Source organism: Varanus komodoensis, unplaced genomic scaffold, assembly GCF_004798865.1.
Source record: "Varanus komodoensis strain SLA01 unplaced genomic scaffold, ASM479886v1 scaffold4, whole genome shotgun sequence".
In the NCBI taxonomy this organism is placed as follows: Eukaryota; Metazoa; Chordata; class Lepidosauria; order Squamata; family Varanidae; genus Varanus; species Varanus komodoensis.
The window spans coordinates 22,747,130-22,766,945 of record NW_025335941.1 but is presented as its reverse complement, the minus strand read 5'-3'; the positions used below and the strand labels follow the sequence as shown (position 1 = coordinate 22,766,945).

Below are 19,816 nucleotides of genomic sequence, written 5' to 3'. Positions count from 1 at the left end.
CTCAAATGCACTCTATTTTCTGGGAGTTGTACTTAAGCAAAACCACCTATAATGGTTCTAAAGTATGACTAATCTTAGCAATATGCAACTATGATATCTTGATTAGCATGAATGGGTATTTCAGTATAATTTCACGTGAAAATTATGATGGATATTCAGACATAAAAGAGTTTTATGTTCCTTGATAGTTCAAGCCTTCCCATGAGAGCTTGGTGGAGGAACAGACACCTGGAAGCTTATGGAAAGTGAGCATGGACAGAGACAGAAAGAAGGAACTGTGAATTGGCTGAAGGCTGCAGTTGCCAATTAAAGCTGTACAGAAAAATACTTCAGTGGGACATAAAATGCACTTTTTCTACTTGTATTAAAATATGAGTGGGAAAGGGGTACTTGGCATCTGTTCCTGAAGTGTTCTACTTGCATATTTCTAAATATATCGCAGGATAAATTACAAGATAGTTGAGAGCCAGTGAAGTGCAGTGGGTAAGAATGTGGGATTGGGACTCAGGGTTCTAGTCCCAACTCAGACAGGATAACTTTGGGCCAGCCACAGATTCTCGGCCCAACCTATTTCACAGGGTTGTTGTTCTGAGGATAAGACTGGGAGGCGGAGGAGAATTATGTAAGTTGACCTGAGTTCCCTGAAAGGAAAAAAAAGTGCGACACAAATACAACAAATAAATAGTTCACATACACTTTGTGCTCTCTCATCAAAAGGTAATGAAACCTAGTAGTGCTCTTCTGGATTCCTTGCGGCTTGGAGAATGTACCATTCTTCTATTCACACCAGCTGAAATCCTATGAACACTTACCTAGAATCAAAGCCTCATTGGCAGTGGGGACTTACTTCCAAGCAAACATTCATAAATTGTCATGTTTTTAAAGCATTCATTTTACTGCATCTAAAACAAGGCTTACATAATTCAGCAGAAAACTGTCCTTGGCCATTCGATCCAATATATCCTACATCAATGAGATCACTGGTGTTGCGTTGATGACCTCCTCGTATGACCTCGCCTTTTCTGGGTCCAGTTGATCCTTTTGAAGATGCTGTACCTGAAGAGCTGTGACCACCTGGGGATGGGAAACTAGGCTTGCTATATGGAACCAGTGCTTCTTCTGTGAAAATAATAGGATAATTGGGGACATATCACACACATATAGGAGATTCTTGGGACTGACCATTTATTGTACATAGTATTATTTGGCAATTCTACACATCTGTTCATCTTATACACAGTCTTTAAGTATGATTAAAGACTGAAATCTAGATATGTTTGTATCTATCCTTAAGAATATGAAGGTGCATACAAGTCACCTCACTGTTTACTAGGAAAGCAATTTTATTCTTCCCACTGAACCTGGAATCTAAGTTACTCATAGTAAGAAACTATTGTATGTGTGCATACTGAGCCCAAATGTAATCACATTTTAAGCTAAATTTATATATTGGTATGTATTAATTAGGAACATCAATTCATTGTGGGAAAACATGATGAATCATAGACTGTTTAATTAAATAGATATACAGAACAATAAGACCAAGATTATAGTTTCATTTAAGCTTGCAAAAATGCTTCTCCCTTTACCCATTAAAATTATGGTAACATTACCTCAATCAATTAAGATAAAGAACTAAAGAATCAGCTAATTCAATTAGCTTCCTGGTGTTATTTCCAAGGATATCAAGCACATGGGAAATTACCTCATTGACTTATATTATGTATAGTTACAAAAATCTTGATTGATAAACAATTTCTGTCCTTGAAACTTGATTACTGTGGCAGGGTCACATTCACTGCCTGGGAACCAGGATCTTTAGAGTCATTTACAAATTAGGGCTCTGTTCCAGTCCAGTTTTCACTCGTACTTATTTCAGTGGGTAACCAAATTCTTTATTAAAATCAGTGAATTTGAAAGTGCTTAACTTCAGGTGGATTGAATCCTAGTCATTGATTGCACCAATACTGACCTATTCGCTTGCTCTTAGATGTGTTTGAAAGAACATGTACAAAAAAGAATGCTTACACTGAGTCTGTCAATTCGTCTAGCCCAGTGCTGTCCAAGCAAGCAGCTGCCCAAAGTTTCATATAAATGCATCTACTGACAATGAGATCTTTTTAAACTGAAATGCTGGATATTGAACCTGAGACCTTATTATACATGCATAGCTATGGTCCACTGAATAATGGCAGGACCAGTCCTATAAGAAGGCAAAAGCAGATAGCCTGCAATGTGTGTGAATGTGTAAGGAGAAAGCATCACAGGAAAAGACAGACAATTATTTTATTTTATCATTACTATTGTTACCACCCTGAGTGGAGACATTGAATTTTCTGATTCAGACACCCATCTCTGATGTCTGTACTTGGGGGTAAAAGATACCTGTCTGTTAAGAGGTTTGAACACCCATGTGATCTAGCTGCTCAGCTGGGGTTGCCAGTATTTCTATAGCTATTAACAAATGGGACTAATCTTAAATAGCAGGATATGAATTGACCAGCATACTTGCTAGAATGTGAGGACACAGGAAGCTCATCTCCACAAACAGGAAGCATGCTTTAGCTCCATGTGTCAGGAACCTCTATCTTTGTCCACTTGTATAAGAAAAAAATCAATCTGGCAAGGATGTTATATACTGCCAAGATGGCACTCATAAATTCCCAAGATGGCACTCATAGTTTTTTTTTTTTTATTTTGACCAATTTATCAGTCCTTATTAAGGTTAGAGAACTAATTCCAGTTACAAATTCAACACCACATGGATCAAAGAGAAGAATTAAAATAGTACCACCGTGATGAAAATACATAATTCAGGGACAGCTGCCACAAACTTAAATTGGATGCATTATGTCATATCTAAAACATTTGAAAAATTGCCATTCAATTTTGTTTTGATCCAGATTACATCAGCATGAAAACATCTGATGAAAATTGTCAATAAGAATCTTGCTCTTCAATGGAGATGATATCATTTAGTCTGACACATTATGGGAAATATGATACATAATCTACAAAGTGCATTATACGAATTGACATATGTTCACAGTGTGTCAGCTATTAACCAAAACACAGCTGCCATAATGAGACAATTGTTCAAGGTAGGACAGTTGCTGAATTCAACACCTATTATGGTAGTATTCTTGACAAACATTGCGCATAGCTCAGAGAAGATCCTGCACTACAATATTTCATGAATTTCACAGTTACAGTTACTTTATACAGGAAGAAGATACCAAAAGCCTGTTAAAGTCCTCAGTCAAGGTAGAAGATGATGAAAGGATGAAAGGAAGCTATGCTAACATCAATTGCAGAAAGTACTAGGATATGAAGCTGATTATCTGCTCAAGCAGTTCACTGGGTTACATGCGGAGCTGTCAACATTGTAATATGTAGAAATTGGGTCAAGTCTTCTCATCTGAATTGTCCAGTATAAGGTGGCAAAGGATATTTATTTATTTATTTATTTATTTATTTAGGAAATTTCTATGCCGCCCCATTCGCCGAAGCCTCGGGGCAGCTCACAAAACATAATGTTGTATCACGGAAGATCCAATAGCTGATAAGGCATGTTACTATTTGAATGCAGGTGGGAATAAAGAAAAAAAACTTGTTTCCATCTGCACAAGAAAATATTCTCTCTTAAAATAGGAATATGACATTAAGTGACTGAGGAAGTGAATGTCATTTATGCATGGCAAATGTATATTCTTAAATATTTATTTGAAAAATGTTTCAGTTTAGAAGATAAAGGTAGTGAACATCTTCTGTGGACACTAAAACAGGAATAAGACAAACATGCAGTGCCAGATAAATACAAGTTTTCTGCACCTAGCGTTCAAAAGTGTGACACAGGTAAATCTGTAGATGCAGTTGTAACTTCATATAAGCATTGAAATGATGGTATATATTCATATCTCATCTCATAAACAGGTTTTTGATGCAGCTTATTAAGCAAGTATAAATTGATACAGTAAAAATTAAAATATCCATAACTAAAATAAAATTAGCAACTAAACTTATAAATTCAGGTAACACAGAAAATTCAAAAAGTAGCAAAAATAATAATATACTAAGTCTCAAATAGCTAGAAGAACAGCATTTTTAAAATCCTGCTGACTTGAACTTATACTAATAGATGCCAAGCATATGTATCCAACAAAGGCTGCTACAACATGCAAAAGAAATCTATGTTGCCCAATCCTCACCCATCTAGCTTTCACAAAAATGTAAATAAAGGAAGAAAAGGTGTGAATGGGAGCAGTTGGTCCATGATGTAACCTGGTCTCAGTTTTCTAGATTAAATTCAGCACTTTGCTCTCAAAATAGTGTGAGAATGAACAAACTATTTCAAAACAGATTAGTGTAATCTACTTAATCTGTGTCTGGTTGCTGCATTTTAAAATAACCATTTTCCTGGGAAGCTTTCAAAATTGTGCCAAATACAGCACCATCCAGGAAACTTGTTTAGATGTTACTAAGACATGGATAACCATGACAGGCTTGCTTTCCAGCAACAATAGTTTGAGTGCAACCTACTCTGATGGGAAAAACGCTTTATGCCATTGATAACACTTTGGCATTAGAATACAGGTTGGGTTTAACAGCGCTTCCAAACTATATTTCTATGATGCCTCTATCTCGAACAACTTGAAATAAATTTCTTCATAAATAACATGGACCTTTGAAAATGCATTTCAGAAAAGTTTTTCTTACACAAACTTGTATGCACCACTCAGAATCTAAGTAGGTTGGACTGTTACAGAGATCTTGAAGGAATATAGTAACGAGAAATCTGACCAAGCTCACAGCTGTGTTCCTGCTACTATTTATGTATAGTATTGTGTTTGACTGGAAAGGAATATAAAGCCCTGTATGGCTTGGGACCACAATATCGCCTGGATCACCTCTTCCAGCTATGATGCATCTGGATGACAGTTGTAAACAAACTGTGGACACAGATATTCCACACTTGAAGACTGAAAGGGATAAAGTGCATTAACATATTTAAATGATAATACTGTCAAACTGCTATGTAAACATAAAAGAAAATGGTGAACATGACAGTCATAAGTCTGTGGTAGCCCAATTTAAGCAAAGGCAATGGTATAGCAGGACTGGCCCCTAAGGTTCCTATAGCCCAGTCCAGGGCTCCCCAAAATGATCATCCATAGCAGCAGAAAAATAGTCCATTTTATGCCTGTATGCATAATGCTGCTATATTTTAAGTGAATCTGGAATGTAAACTTGCACATGCTAAGCAGATTTGGGTTTTGTTTTTTTAATTGAGTTGGCAGTCTTGTTTCTGTTCTAATCAATAGAATGTAACATGTAAGGAATGAAGAAACAGTTTTAAAGCACTGAATGGCATCTGTAAGGGGACAAGAAATGTTAGTTGTATGTTTTACAACTGCATATACATGGCCATTAAGGTATCCCTCTTCCATACAGCAGTAAAGCCCAAGATCTATAATTACATAGCTCTACCACTGAGGGATGGGTTAGATTATGATGGACTTGTTCACCTTTCTAGTAGCATAGCTGTTTAATTCATAAATGATGGCTGTAAAGCATGAAGAATGTGCTTATCTCCTAATGAATGACACTCTTGATGTTCTAGTTCTGGATATCCTTTTTGAAATGAAAGCACTTAATATTATTATGCCAGTAAATCATGTCATATGTTGAATCCAGCAACTGCCATGCACTGAACAAAATGCTTTATTTCCAGCAAGTATTCTTCAGCTGTATTTATTAGAAGACTTGTGGTGTGTCATGCACATTCTGAAGCATACACCTTTTGACTCTCTGCTATTGTAATATTTGTCAAGACTGTTTTCACCAGTATTCACTGGCTCTTTGTGCTGACATACTGTGAAAGACAACAAAGTTGATATAACAATTTTACAAATGTTTTATATATCTGAATATAAATGTGCATTCAAAGCAGCTGTCTTTGATTTAAAAATGGTTATAATGGCAAACATATTATGCTTGATCAGCTTCCTTGTAAAATGGGTTTGAAAAAATATACTTGATTTTTCCACAATTTCACAGAGGCTAAGATTGATTTAATTAGAAGTCTTTTTTTCCTGGTAATTTTCTTATACACTTGAGTTTCAAAAGTAAGTTTTGTTCTATTAAAGTGCTAGTCCTCCTTTTTCTGTTATTTTTTACTTCTTTCTCTTAATTGTAATTATTATTATATTTTCCATAAATTACTGATATTTATGAAAAATTGTGATGTCACTGCAATTTAATTACTAGTGTGGTCTGAAATATCAAGCAGAGCAATAATATGGGATAGTAATCTCACAGCCAGTCATTTTGATAGGATGGCTATGAGCACTACATACAAAATTAGCACCAATAATTTTTTGAGATGGGAACACCACCTCTAATTGAAGAACACTTTTGCTTAGCTGTTGGCAAGAAACTTCCAAAGAGTGATACATTTACTTTTATTTTCCCTTGTATAAATCCTTCTTTTTATAAAACCAGGTGTTATTTTCCTGTACGGTTATCTGTATAGAAAACTTGAAAAAAAGTAGAAATATTCAGTAACAATATATTTTGCAGTGCACTAGTCTAAGACTAGTCTTTATAATTAAAGATTCAGAATAACAAGAAAATTCTAATTCACAGTTAGTATGTGCACTTATTAGAAGATCACTAATGTTATACAAGTAAGAACTATTCAGAGCAATAATATATCATTGTCCATATTATTGAAATTCTGTTATATTTCATGGAATCTTCTAACTGCTATTCTAGGATTGACTACTCCAAAGTAAGTCCCACAAAGTTTCATGTTACTTATTTCTAGTTAAATGTGTATAAGATTGTAGCCTTACAATTGTGAAGCAATTTTATATTTTCCCAGAACTAATCTTCATGCACTAACTTAGTTGTGTTTCTTACAATACCATTCAGAGATGCTCACTCTGTCAATGGATAATCATTAACAGTAGAAGGGCTGAAATAAAAAAAATATCAGTATTTGAAATGAAGCTGACAAAAGTAGAAAAGTTGCAAAAATGACGCTACTGCTGAATATGGTTTTTTGTCTTATAGCTAAGATTCTGAGCTTATCAATGAGAATTTCATTGTTTAGGGAAAAAAGAACACCTCAAAACGAAGAAAGAAACATAGTTATACTGATGAGAGTGCTGTTAATACAGGTGAAAGGTAAAACTATCTGGTGCACTTATGCATGCAAAATTTCATTCCAGGGTATGAAAAAAAGATCGCAACCAATGTGTGTTCCATATGTATGTGTTCCTCACAGAAGATGTAAAATACATTCACCCCCTACTGCATATAGTAGCATTATTAATTCCCAAAGGCATGCATTCAGAATTTTTGTAGCATAGGTATATTCAAAAGCTTCACCATTGCAGGAACAAACATTGAAGGTTAAATGTTAATAGCAAAACTTTAAATGTTCCAGTGCAAGCTTTGACCTTGACCACCTTAGGGGATCATATAACATAATATATTTATGAATCTGCCTAAACTGCTTTGAGAGGTGCAGCTACACACCTGATCCAAATGCTTGCTTTTGCTGGCCTTGAAGTTCTGTGGAGCTTATCCATTCCTGGGTTTGCCGCTGCCACTCTAGTGACGTTCTAGCTTGACGATCCAAAGAGCTCTTTGTTTCATCTATGCTGGATGCATGCTGTCGTTCTAGAGAGCTTCCTTTTCTCTCTGTCGAACCTCCACGTTGGCCAGGGCCTATCTGTTGCCTTAAACCCTGACCAGGGGGTGGGTCTGGTGGTGGTGGAAGATCTAAAAAACGTGAATAGACTCAAAATTTCAGTTATGTTTTATTATCTAAAGTACAAATTAAGGATGTGATTGTCCTGTCAGAAATTTATCTCACTCTATGACTCTATCTATCTTTATCATATCCATCTCTCCAAGATATTCATTTGTTGTTAGACCACTACTAGTTCCCTTTTATTGTAGCTAACATGCTTAGTTCTTCACGAGAAACATCATTTTAGTTGTGCTGTGCCTGACAAAATTCACTTACTCTGTCAGTTGATTTAGCTTTCATTTCATTTGGAATCCTACATTTCCATGAAATTGTTTCCTAATTCTTAATGAATAGCCATAGTACAGACCACATTCTAGATGGTGGCTTCATATTATTTTTTTTCCAGATCTATGTTAATGTGCTCTCCAATTTTCAGTAAATTTGTAAATTGCTTCAATATGTCCAGACAACAAATCTGCCAAAAATCTTGAGCAGCAGTTCAACAAGTTATAATTTGCCAGCTCTTGCTGATTCTTATATTTGGTTGTCTACATATAGCTTGCTGCCATAGTTCAAATTTAATACTGCTACTATTATAACATTATAAAAATATTTTATATGGACAATACTTTTCAAGAATATAGTGTATTTCTGTGTGTAGTAAGTCTTGTAAAATGATATTAATTCCATCTATTTTTTCTTTTGTTATTTAAACAGTATACCCACTCCCCCCACCACAGCCACAGCGACACAGATTTTAACTGTTTAAATGTTGGTATAGTTTCCTTTTATTTTTGGACCTTGCAATGGTGAAGAGGCACTAGTAATGCAGATGTTTAAAACATTTCTTAGTTGCATTCAAACATTCGGCCCATGCTATTTGAAAATAAACATGCAATATTATTAGGTATGACTGCTCACTAAAGCGTCCCCTTAGAAATACAGGCTTTCAAATACCTTGTATCATGCCTCATGAATTATTTTTGGTTCCTTCCTCTTCTGTGTTAGAGATATAACAATATTCTAAATGAGCTAGTTCACATAAGTATGCCAACTGCTTTCTTTTTCCATGTAGTTTGGCCAGTTTTGTAAATTGTAAATTGCCCAGAGAGCTTTTGGGCAGTACAGAATGAAATAAATAAAATAAATAGAAATCTTTGCTTACAGGATGAGATGACTGTGTTACACAGTGTGAACCACAAGTATGCATGAATAGGTCATCACTTTTTCCTAGGAATCAATGGAGTCTGCTGGTGCTATCTTGGTAGCTTGGTGCAAACTGATATTTCTATGCAAGAACCCATTGGGTATGCAGTAATAGTGTAGAAATGAAAATTGGTATAAATTTGTGAAACTCAGTTTTGGAGGGCATGTAAATTGTTTAGAGTGCTATGTATTTTGATTAATTTTTCTAAATCACCAATGACCAAAACCAAAAACAAAAACTCCTTCACACCTGTCCTTCTTATTGATTTCTTACATATCTTTGGAGACTATGGCTCAATTCAGACTAAATTGCAATTCCAACTAAGTTGCAAGTGTGACTACATCAAACAACACAGACAGAATCTTTACACCATTTCACATTCCCAGAAATGCAATGATTTTTCAATGGGAGCAGTTCTTTCACATATTCAACCATCAAACATCAAGTGTCCAGAAATCAAGTTATGTACATGTAAGTTTTTATGAGCTGTTGTTCCTCACTGGAACTAGACAGTGTGACTTGGAGTATCTGAACCTAAGTAATTTTAACTCAATATGGGCTTACCTTCTGATGTAAATAACCGTCAAGGAGAGGGGATATTCACAGAAACCATGAGAATGAGTGAAAGGGCTTGACTCCTCAACTTCCTTTCATGATCTCAAGTTATGGAACTGGGCAGTGCAGCATGTCTTTAAGTAGCCCAGTACGTCAGGCTTGGGATGTAAGGTGAGCATCTTGTGGCTCTTCAGATGTTTTGGCCTAAAATCACATGATCCTTCAGCATTGGCTATGCTGGTTTACAGCTGTGAGAGTTGAGGACCATGAACTCTGGAGAGCAAAAATTGGCCCACCCATGTCCCTAGACTGACCTAAGAATTTTTCTTGACAGGACAGATGATTGAGAAGTTCACAACATAGGACAGGTCTATACAAGTCCAAAAGTTTCAGGTTTGAACCTTGGCATATCCTGGCAATTGTCATAAGGGATTTTTTTTTTGGTGGGGGGAGAAAAATGTTTTCGCAGAATACCACTTTGACAGTAATCATTATTATATGTGCCTAACTATTAATTTGGCAATTAATTTATGAAGTTTGCTTAAATTTGCACAAATTTGTGCAGAATTGTATCACCTCACTTAGTAGCTCCTTGTTCAAGTTCTTATTCTTTTCATTAAAATAACTTTATGTTGGACTTTCACTGGATTTTGAATTTGTTCTTCAACTTTCTTTTCTTCACTCAGTAAATCTAAATCAAATGATAACTGAATAGCTTTTTGGAGTTGATTTATGAAGGTAAGAAAGAGGGAAATGCTGATAAACTGAGTTCCCAGTGGATGGCAAATATAAATGGATAATTTGACACACAGGTAATCATGAAGGGATGCCAGATTACTCTTTATGAACAGTAATCCATAGAACATAAGATATAGTCATAAAGCTGGGGAGACTTGTACACAACTATGCATTTTATCACTGTCCTTTGTTGTTCTATTCCATTGAGGCTCCATTCCCCCAGGGTCCCCACACTCAATATTTCTCTGAAACATCTAGACTTAGCTGGCAGCCTCTTGCTTTGGTTGGAAGCTAGCCAAGTCATCAGAAGCTGCATATAATGACAGCACAGTTCCGGAAGGTGAAATCCGCAAGCCAATTAGTAAAATAATGTAATATTATTGGGGACTGGTATTCCCCTCCCTTTTTTTTTGTAATTAGAGGGCTGGGGATTATGATATTTTGTGACAGCGCAACTTCAACAAATTCTTAATGTGTTCCCATTTGACACACCTTGGATTAGTGTGAACATGGATTACCCATGGTGACTGAAAACAATAGTTATTAGTGTAGACTTTTAAAGGAGCTTAATATTTTGAACCTTCCTAATCAGTTCACTAATAGAAATATCAATTAATTGCAGAAGATACCAAGGGAAGAAGATAATGAATAAAGAATGTATTTTTGTTTATTCATAGTAAGTGATAGTTCAATATTAATTTGAAGCCAAGGTATGACAATATATGCATGAGTTCTGTAACATACTTCATTTTATATCATCATAAATCTAATTCTTTTTAATCCCATTAAAATGGGATTTAATCTGGCTAAGTTTATATGCTGAATGTGAAAAGTATGAAATTAAAGGTCTAGATTACAAGGAGATAGCAGCATTCGGTACCTCCTAATTTTTAAAAAGGAAGTTCCCAAAATGTGAAGTGTGAAGTCCAGAATGTTTGTTTTGAGTTAATGAATATGTATGTAAAGAATATTTATTAGGGACAGATGAAAGGGACAGATGTTTGAAATTGTTAGGACTCTTCAAACATCATCTTGCCACTCATGGCACACATTCTTGCTCACATCTATGATCACTGCTCATTCTTAGTAGATAAGAAAATCATAAGACTCAAACAATGATTATATCTGAAATCTGAAGAATTTTTTTTCTATAAGCTAAAGGAGGATGGGTTTAGTGTTCAGGGGAAATTTGTGCAAAACTGAACTGGGAAGCAGAAAAAAATTGACTACATCCAAAAAAAAAACCAAAAAACAAAACAAAACTACATCCAAAGTGTTTATTACATCAAGAAAATAAAAAGGTATAAGTATTATTAGATACTGCTGTCAAATTTTTGACTTCCATATGGGGCATTAAGAACAAAGTGATACCTTTTTGTAGCAAGACTGGATGAGAAAATTGTCATGAGATGATGGAGGAACCAAATTGCCATTCTTAAGGCTCTGCATGAAGGAGTTCACATGCCAAAAAATTGGTTTCATACTGGATTCTGATTTTAAAAATATGTATACTAATGTAGCTTTTCCACCCCAACTTTGGGTGGTGGTAGTAGCATTTCTAGAATTTTAGGAGTTCTAACCTATGAATTAGAGATGTGACATTAATTCATTTGGTTTTTATTTCAACATGAACTGATCTAAACTGATCAAACTACCTGAACTAATGACTATTATTATCCCATTTTTGTGTATCTAAAAATTGTTCAATGCAGTTCTTTGATTAAAATGCATACAAAATGCATGTATAGGGCAAAATTATGTATGAGGGCATCTGTAAAACTGTACAATAAAAATGTAATTCTTTAAGAAAATGTATATAAAATTGTTTCGTATTTCAGAGAGCCTTTTTGACTAAAAGGTGGTATAGACATTAAATAAATAAATGTATATTTTTTACATGTATTCACATGTATCCTCAAGTGTATGTGCATCTTAATGTATTTCTCCTACTGTTGGTATTAGAAGAAATGCACTCATTAGGAAAAATATATTAAAATGCATCCGAACCTTTGTGCAGGACTCTTACAAAACAGTTCAAAAACTGATCCAGAAATGGCACAAAACAGATTTGTATTAGGAAGATGCTGAAACTGAAATGGGCAGGTTCATCCATTCCTAATATAAACACATGCCACAAGAGATACTAATTTTATGGTGCTGCTGGGCTCCTTGAAAATTGGAATTCCTTCCATTATTACTGCAATAAAGTTTCTTAGGTTAATAACCGTGCATCATCCTGGCCAAATTCCATAATTACCCAAATTTTATGGTTGCATCAGAAAATAATTATATCAATATTGTTTAATGTTTGTATTGCTATGGGAAATAAGTATATGCTTGTGTGGTTTAAACAGTAGTCCTTAAATGCGGAAAGGAACAAAATCCTGTCAAAAGCCATGGGATGATTTTGACTTTAATCTTCACCATCATCCCTTCAAAAAACCTAAGTTACATTACTTCAGGCACTATCTGTGTTGATTTGTTCACATAATATTGTTGACCTACCATGGTGAATTCATAGCTGATTGGTAGAATCTGTTATGTATCTTTGGCATAACATTCTGAGAAGCATCACTTTAAAATTACCATGGGAATTACCAAACCAGAACTTACCATCTGTTATTCCTTCCCTACGGTGAGGCAATGGGGGCTGGTCCATTCTGCCTCCCTTGTGTTTTTTGGTAGGCCTAGGCCTTTGACTCTGATTCTGGGTTGCACTGGTGTTGCTGTCAGTAGAAAATGGACTGGTTGGTCGAGGTCTCTGAGAGGAAGAATATGGTTTGCCTGAAAACAGAATTGAAAATACAATATTATCGTGCTGAGAGACCAATTTGTTTTGCATGTATGCATTAACATTTTTGAGTTTATTTATTTGGGGCACTTCACATGAGGATTACTTTTATAGACAACTCCATCAGCAAAGTAAACTCATCACATATTTTTATAAGATGGTCATTTTTCAGTATATTTGTTTATCAACCATCTGTTGTATGCTAAAGAGAAATGCTATACCAAAACATAAAGTGACATTTATGTACAATGCCTTCTCTGTTAAGAGAAAACATAGGCCCACATTTTTTTTTTCTAGCCAGCTATATACAGGAAAAATCAAAAAGAAGGCAACCAAACCAGAAAGACTGTGAGGTGAGAAACAAGTTCTAAAAGATGTGGAAGATGACAGTCTAATATAACTCCTACGTTTCCCTGATGGTGCAATTTATTTGGTTTATTTCCCACCTTTTTAATAACGTCTAGCACATAAATAGTATTATTTGTGTAAGCTTAGCTTGTTTTCAGCAGTTGAATGCAAAAGATTGTCCCTGAATACAGAGTTTCTTGAAAAACATATTGGGCTATAACATGTTTTAATCTTTTGCACCTATAAGAAATTGCTTCTTTTCTTGTACTATTTTGCCCATTTATTCCCAATTTATGGGGCTGAATCTAGATTTAGTCATGCCTAATTTGGCTGATGAAATAGACTTCTCCATCTCCTCCTCCCCATGGCAGACTGCTCAAGTCCTGAAAATGCTGCACAGTGCATAAATGGATCAGGTGAATGGTGTAAGGTGTAGTGTAAAGGACAAGAAGGATCCCCAAAATTTAGGATGTCACTGAAAGACATCCTAAATCTAACAGATATGCTGTATTTATATTGCCTTCAGTAACAGCATAAAGCATAGCTAGGAATATAATTTTTTATTCTGCAGCTCAAATGATTCAAGAATAGGCTGTTTCAGATAATCGTTCTCCATATTTTAATATTTTGCATGCATGCAAATATATTAAATAGTTCTCCTCCCTTCTAAGGTTAATCTCAAGGAGAGCCAGTGTGGCGTAGTGGTTAAGAGCTGGGACTGGGACACAGGCGATCTGAGTTCTAGTCCCCGCTCGGCCATGGAGCCAACTGGGTGACTTTGGGCCAGTCTCAGACTCTCAGCCCAACCTACCTCACAGGGTTGTTGTTGTGGGGAAAAGATGGAGGAGGAGAATGATGTAAGCTGCCTTGAGCCCTTTGTAGGAAAAAGGCAGGATATAAATCACAATAAATAAAATAAAGAGTTCTGGAGAATATTACAGTTTACAATTATTATTCTTAAAGGCCAAATTTATTATTAGCATGTATAATGTTTGCCACTCTGAAAAAGGAAAAGTAACTGATCAACTAGTTACTCTTGGGCAAAAAATCCCAAAAGGTGAGCAAGACAAAGTCCTTTTACCTGCAAGAGGAATTTGCAGGTTTTAGAAGAAAGGTACTGACTGTACATACATGGAAATGTACATAGCACTTTTTGCTCAGAATTGACATAAGCAGAAATCAAAAGATGCAAGCCATGATGTTCCACGGTGGGGAGGGGCAAGCCCCATTCTTACGAAGGTGTCTATAAAGTCCTCCTCTTGTTCTGTGTGGCAAGAGTACAGGATACCAAATTTTGGGTAAGCTACATACCACAGCTCTGACGAGCAGGAGACCGCTACATTTCTCTATCTAAAGACATGGATGGAGCCTCCATTCAGAGAAATGGAGGGACACAGCAGTGCGCTTGGCACTATTTTTCCATGCCTATGGTCAGTGGAAGATGTTCTGTCTACATCTTTCTGTACATGTGGCAATAGGAGCAGCACATGTAGGAAAAGTTGGATTATGCTGCAAGCATAATGATAAATAATAAAGTTATAAATTGTTGGGTGCAAACTTCTGTGCCTTTAACCTATACATCAAATGGGCAGGCCAGTTTATACTTCACGAACATTATTATTCAGATCATTCCACTTGGTAATTCTAATATTACTGTCATGGGCAGCAATTCACTGTATGATTATCTCTATATATATTTATATAGATAGATGTATGTGTGTGTGTGTGTGTGTGTGTGTGTGTGTGTGTGTGTGTGTATATGCGCGCGCGCGTGTGTGTGTGTATTAAAAGCTTTTGTATGCCATCCTATTATACAAGATATGTAGGCACACTCTCATTATAGTGGTATCATCAAGATGTATGAATCCATGTAGTATGTTACTGTTCAACAGGCCCAAGAATATTCTAGTACCACTCGGAACGTATCTTGATTTTCCTAATATGTCTGCTATTATCCATGTGATAATCCATCCATGTGCAAGGCGAATTTTTACACCTTTTTTGCATTTATCTGCTCAGAAGGAAAAGGGGCAGAAAGCAGAAAGAAAACACAGAAAAATAAAATAAGAGATTGGTTATCTGACATCTGGTTGAAAGCTGAAATTCATTGTAATTCAGCAGAGCTACTTATATGCCTAACTTGATTCCATCATTGATACCTTAGTTATTAAACTACAGTTGGATATAATAGATGATTAAGTGTCTTAAAAGGCAACCATTTAATAAAACTGTTAAACTGTTGCACTGTTAGGGTGATAACTTTCACCAACTCACTTCATGCTTACAAAGAAGCAGAAAGCAGCAGCAATGATGTTAAAAGCCAAGAGAACAGTTCTTTCCAAGAAATATTATTGATTGTGAACAGGTTTTGCAAATGATAAATTGTCAAAGTTGAGTCCTTCCATTCACAAAAGGAGCAGGTTGCTTACCTGTAACTGATGTTCTTCAAGTGGCCATTTGTGCATTCACACATATGGGTGCTGTGCCTGCACAGTGCCTAGGCCACAAGATTAGAAGGTTTTTGGCGGGAAAACGCTCCCCTCCCCTCCCCCCTGTAGTATAAATAGAGTGGAGCGTCTGCCATTTTACTCAATCTTGAAGACCGACGTTCGCCCCCTAACGTTCAAAAAACAGCATCACAGCAAGAAAAAAATCGGTACCGTAGGAATAACATGGAACCAACAGTAAGAAAAAACAGTCCACTCACCGACACCATGAGGGGCCGGCGGGTGGGTTGTGTGAATGCACAGATGGCCACTCGAAGAACATCAGTTACAGGTAAGCAACCTGCTCTTCTTCGTCGTGGCCTCTGTGCATCACACATATGGGTGATTAGCAAGCTTACCAGACTTGGAGGAGGGAAGGTGTCATCAGTGAAGAATGGCAGAGAGTACAGCTCTACCAAAGGAACAATCCCTTCTGGTGAGTACATCAAGCCGATAATGCTTGGCAAAAGTACATGGAGCAGCCCAAGTTGCAGCCTTGCAAATATCCTGAATTAGAACCCCTGCTGCAAAGGCCAATGAAGTCGCTACTGCTCACGTGGAATGCCCCCTCGGAAGTGAGGGTAAGTCAAGTTTTGCCAATTGGTATGCTAGGACTATGGTCTGCACAATCCATTTGGAGAGTCGCTGAGATAAGACTGGAGAGCCCTTGTCAGGAGCAGCATACTTGACAAAAAGTCTATTGGAATTCCTGAACACTTCTGTGCGAGACCTGTAAAAGGCTAGACAGCGCCTTACATCCAGTGTATGGAGAGAACACTCAATCGGAGTCGATGAAGATGGAAAAAATGCAGGGAGGATGATGTCTTGGTTCAAATGAAACGGTGTAGCCACCTTGGGAAGAAATCGGAGTCCATTCGGAGGACGACTTTTTCCTTGTGAAAGTTCAAGAACGGTGGGTCTATGTGTAGAGCACACAGCTCACTGGCTCTTCTGGCTGAAGTAACTGCGACAAGGAAGGCAGTTTTCCATGAAACTAGGCGTAAATCCACTGTTCCCAAAAGTTCAAATGGAGGTTTTGTAAGGGCCTGAAGTACAACAGAAAGACTCCATGTCGGCATAACAGGTCGAACCAACAGGTGCAGATTTGTAGCCCTTTAAGGAAACGGTGAATCAGGGGTTGAGAAAAAACAGATGACCCCTGGATGCTGCCACGAAAATGCGAGATAGCAGCCGTATAGATCTTTATAGATGAAGGCTTGAGTCCCGAGCAATGAAGGTCAAATAGAAATTGCAAAATATTCTCGATCGAAGCCGACTCCGGAGAGAAGGAACGGGTATTGGCAAAGGAAGAGAATCTTCTCCACTTTGCTGAATATGATTTGCATGTGAAAGGTCATAGTGCAGATTCGAGAATTGCCTGGATATCTGAGGATAACACTATCAGTCCCGAAGTGGACCTTGAAGGTTCCAAGGGAGGAGTTGGTTGCGTCGATCGGGACGGCAACGGAGCCGACAGAAAATTCAGATCTATTGGAAGCACCATGCTGTTAGTTTCAGCGAGAGTAGGTCCAGGTGTCGGACTGTCCCGTTGTGTTGTGTTAACAGAGGAGGAACAAGTGGAAGTCATCAAAAAACTCCTCTGGACTGAGTGAGGAGAGTGGTGAACCAGGGTTGCCTTGGCCACCATGGGGTTATCAGAATTCCTGTGGCATTGGCGTACACGATCTTCGACACTACCTTCATGAGGAGTGGGACTGGAGGGAATGCGTAGAAGAACAGGTTATTCCAGTTGATCATTAGGGCATCTCCCCTCCAGTCCAGTCCCAGCCCCGCTCTGGAGCAGAACAGTTCTCACACCCTGTTCGACCGGGTCACGAACAAGTCTATATCTGGTTGCCCCCATAACCGGAACAGCTGGTTGCAAACCACTTGATCCAACTCCCATTCGTGGGTAGTTGACATCTGTCGGCTCAGTGTGTCAGCTTCTACGTTGTTGCTTCCCGCAAGATGAACCGCCAGCATCATGATGTCCCAAGGAATGCACCAGTCCCAGATTTGCATTGACAAAAGGGCCAGGAGAGGTGACTTTGTCCCACCCTGTTTGTTGATGTAGAAAACAGCAGCTATGCTGTCGGACGCAATCTGTACAGCTTGTTGGTGTAAGATGGTTTCAAAAGATTTGAGAATGCTGAAAATCTCTAGAAGCTCGAGGAAGTTGATATGCCTTGTCGCTTCTCGTCGGGTCCATGGCCTTGGACCCAAAGTCCTGCACATGTTGCACCCCATCTGATGAGAGATGCATCAGTGTACAGTGTCACTGTTGGTTGGGGTGGGCGGAACGGAACGCCTACAGATAGGTTGCGTGAAATAGTCCACCATGTCAGGGTGTGAAGGATCGAAGATGGAATCCACAGAAGCTTGGTTTGTAGATCCCACTGCGGATGGAACGAGTTGTTGAAAAATAATTGGAGCGGGCGGAGCCTGAGCCTTGCATGCGGCACAATGGCCACTGAGGCTGCCATGTGTCCCAACAATCTTTGTATAGTGATGGCTTGAACTGTCCTTTGTTATCAAATCCGATGGATGTGCGTACACAGGGTGGCCCTGCAGGACAGAGGAAGGAATGCTCTTTGCAGCTGATACGTGCTCCGATGGAATCGATGACCTGCGTGGGAATAAGTGACGATTTCTTAAGGTTAATACAGAGTCCGAGGTCATCAAGTAAAGCACAAGTCACGCGGACAGCCGCTAAAAGGTTGTCCTTAGTCCATGACACAATTAGCCAATCATCTAAATAGGGGTAGACCTGTATACCCCGGAGCCGTAGGTGGGCGCAAACCGGGGCCATGCACTTTGTAAAGACTCTCGGTGCCGTAGCCAGTCCAAATGGTAGAACATTGAATTTGAAAATATCGGATCTGACAGTAAAACAAAGGAAGCGTCTATGGGAAGGATGGATAGAAATATGAAAAAACGCATCCTTCAAGTCCAATGAGGCGAACCAATCCCTTTCCCTCAGCAACGGAAGAATATTCTGTAAAGTGGTCATCCGGAACTTACTTGGTTTGATATATCTATTGACTCCTCTTAGATCCAGGATAGGTCGAAGACCACCGTCCCATTTGGGGACTGTAAAATATCTAGAATAGAACCCATGTAGCCCATCAGTGTGATAGAGTTGTCGAATTGCTCCCTTATGAAGAAGGTGAAGGACTTCATCACACAGAACTGAAGGCGGTGTAAATCGGATAGGGCTCGATGATGGAATGATGTCGAATTCTATTCTATATCTGAGCTGAATGATGGACAGCACCCACCTGTCAGACGTAATAGCATCCCAAATGGGAAGTCGGCTTTGGAGCCGACTCCCAAAGGGGAGAGGGGAAGGTGGGAGTTGGAGAGATGAACTGGTTCACTGGGACCATCAATGGGGATGTTTCTCGGTGTTGAACCACCTATGGCCCTGAGAGAAGCGCTGTTGAGGCTGTTGCCTTCTACGTTGCTGGCGCTGGTGGAACTGCTGGCGAGGCTGATATTGCTGGCGCCCGTAGGGTCTGGACCATGGCCACTTATGTTTCGCCTGTGGGAGTTCCATTTGATGCGCCGTCGTACAGGACTCGTGGATGGCTTTGAATTTCCGATTGGTCTTCGAGTGGAAGAGGCCGGAGCCATCGAATGGCATTTCTTCTATCCTCCTCTTCATTTCCTCAGAGAAATTGCAGTTCCTGAGCCATGTGTGTCGTCGGAGGGAGATAGCGTTGACCATGGCCCAAGAATCAGTGTCTATGTGATGTCTCGCGGTAGACAACTGTTGAATGGCCACCTGCTTCGCTTCGTTTAAGAAGACCTTGGCTAGGTCTGCCTGCTGGTCCGGCTTCTGCATAATGAAGTACTGGTAACGTGCCAGTGTAGCCTCATAATTTGAAATACGCAAACCGAGTCCTGCAGCCACGTAGACCCGGTGCGCAATC

General features: G+C 38.3%; 1 protein-coding gene across 1 annotated transcript in view; it reads right to left on the bottom strand.

The window, feature by feature from the left end:
* Positions 1-871: 871 nt before the first annotated feature.
* Positions 872-19,816, bottom strand: part of ROBO2 (roundabout guidance receptor 2) — a 453,522-nt gene continuing 434,577 nt past the window's right edge. Inside the window, exons 26-28 of the mRNA XM_044441757.1 lie at positions 12,873-13,043; positions 7,543-7,788; positions 872-1,119 (exon numbers count right to left, since the gene is read on the bottom strand). Coding sequence (XP_044297692.1) covers positions 872-1,119; positions 7,543-7,788; positions 12,873-13,043 — 665 coding nt within the window. The remainder of the gene's footprint in view (positions 1,120-7,542; positions 7,789-12,872; positions 13,044-19,816) is intronic.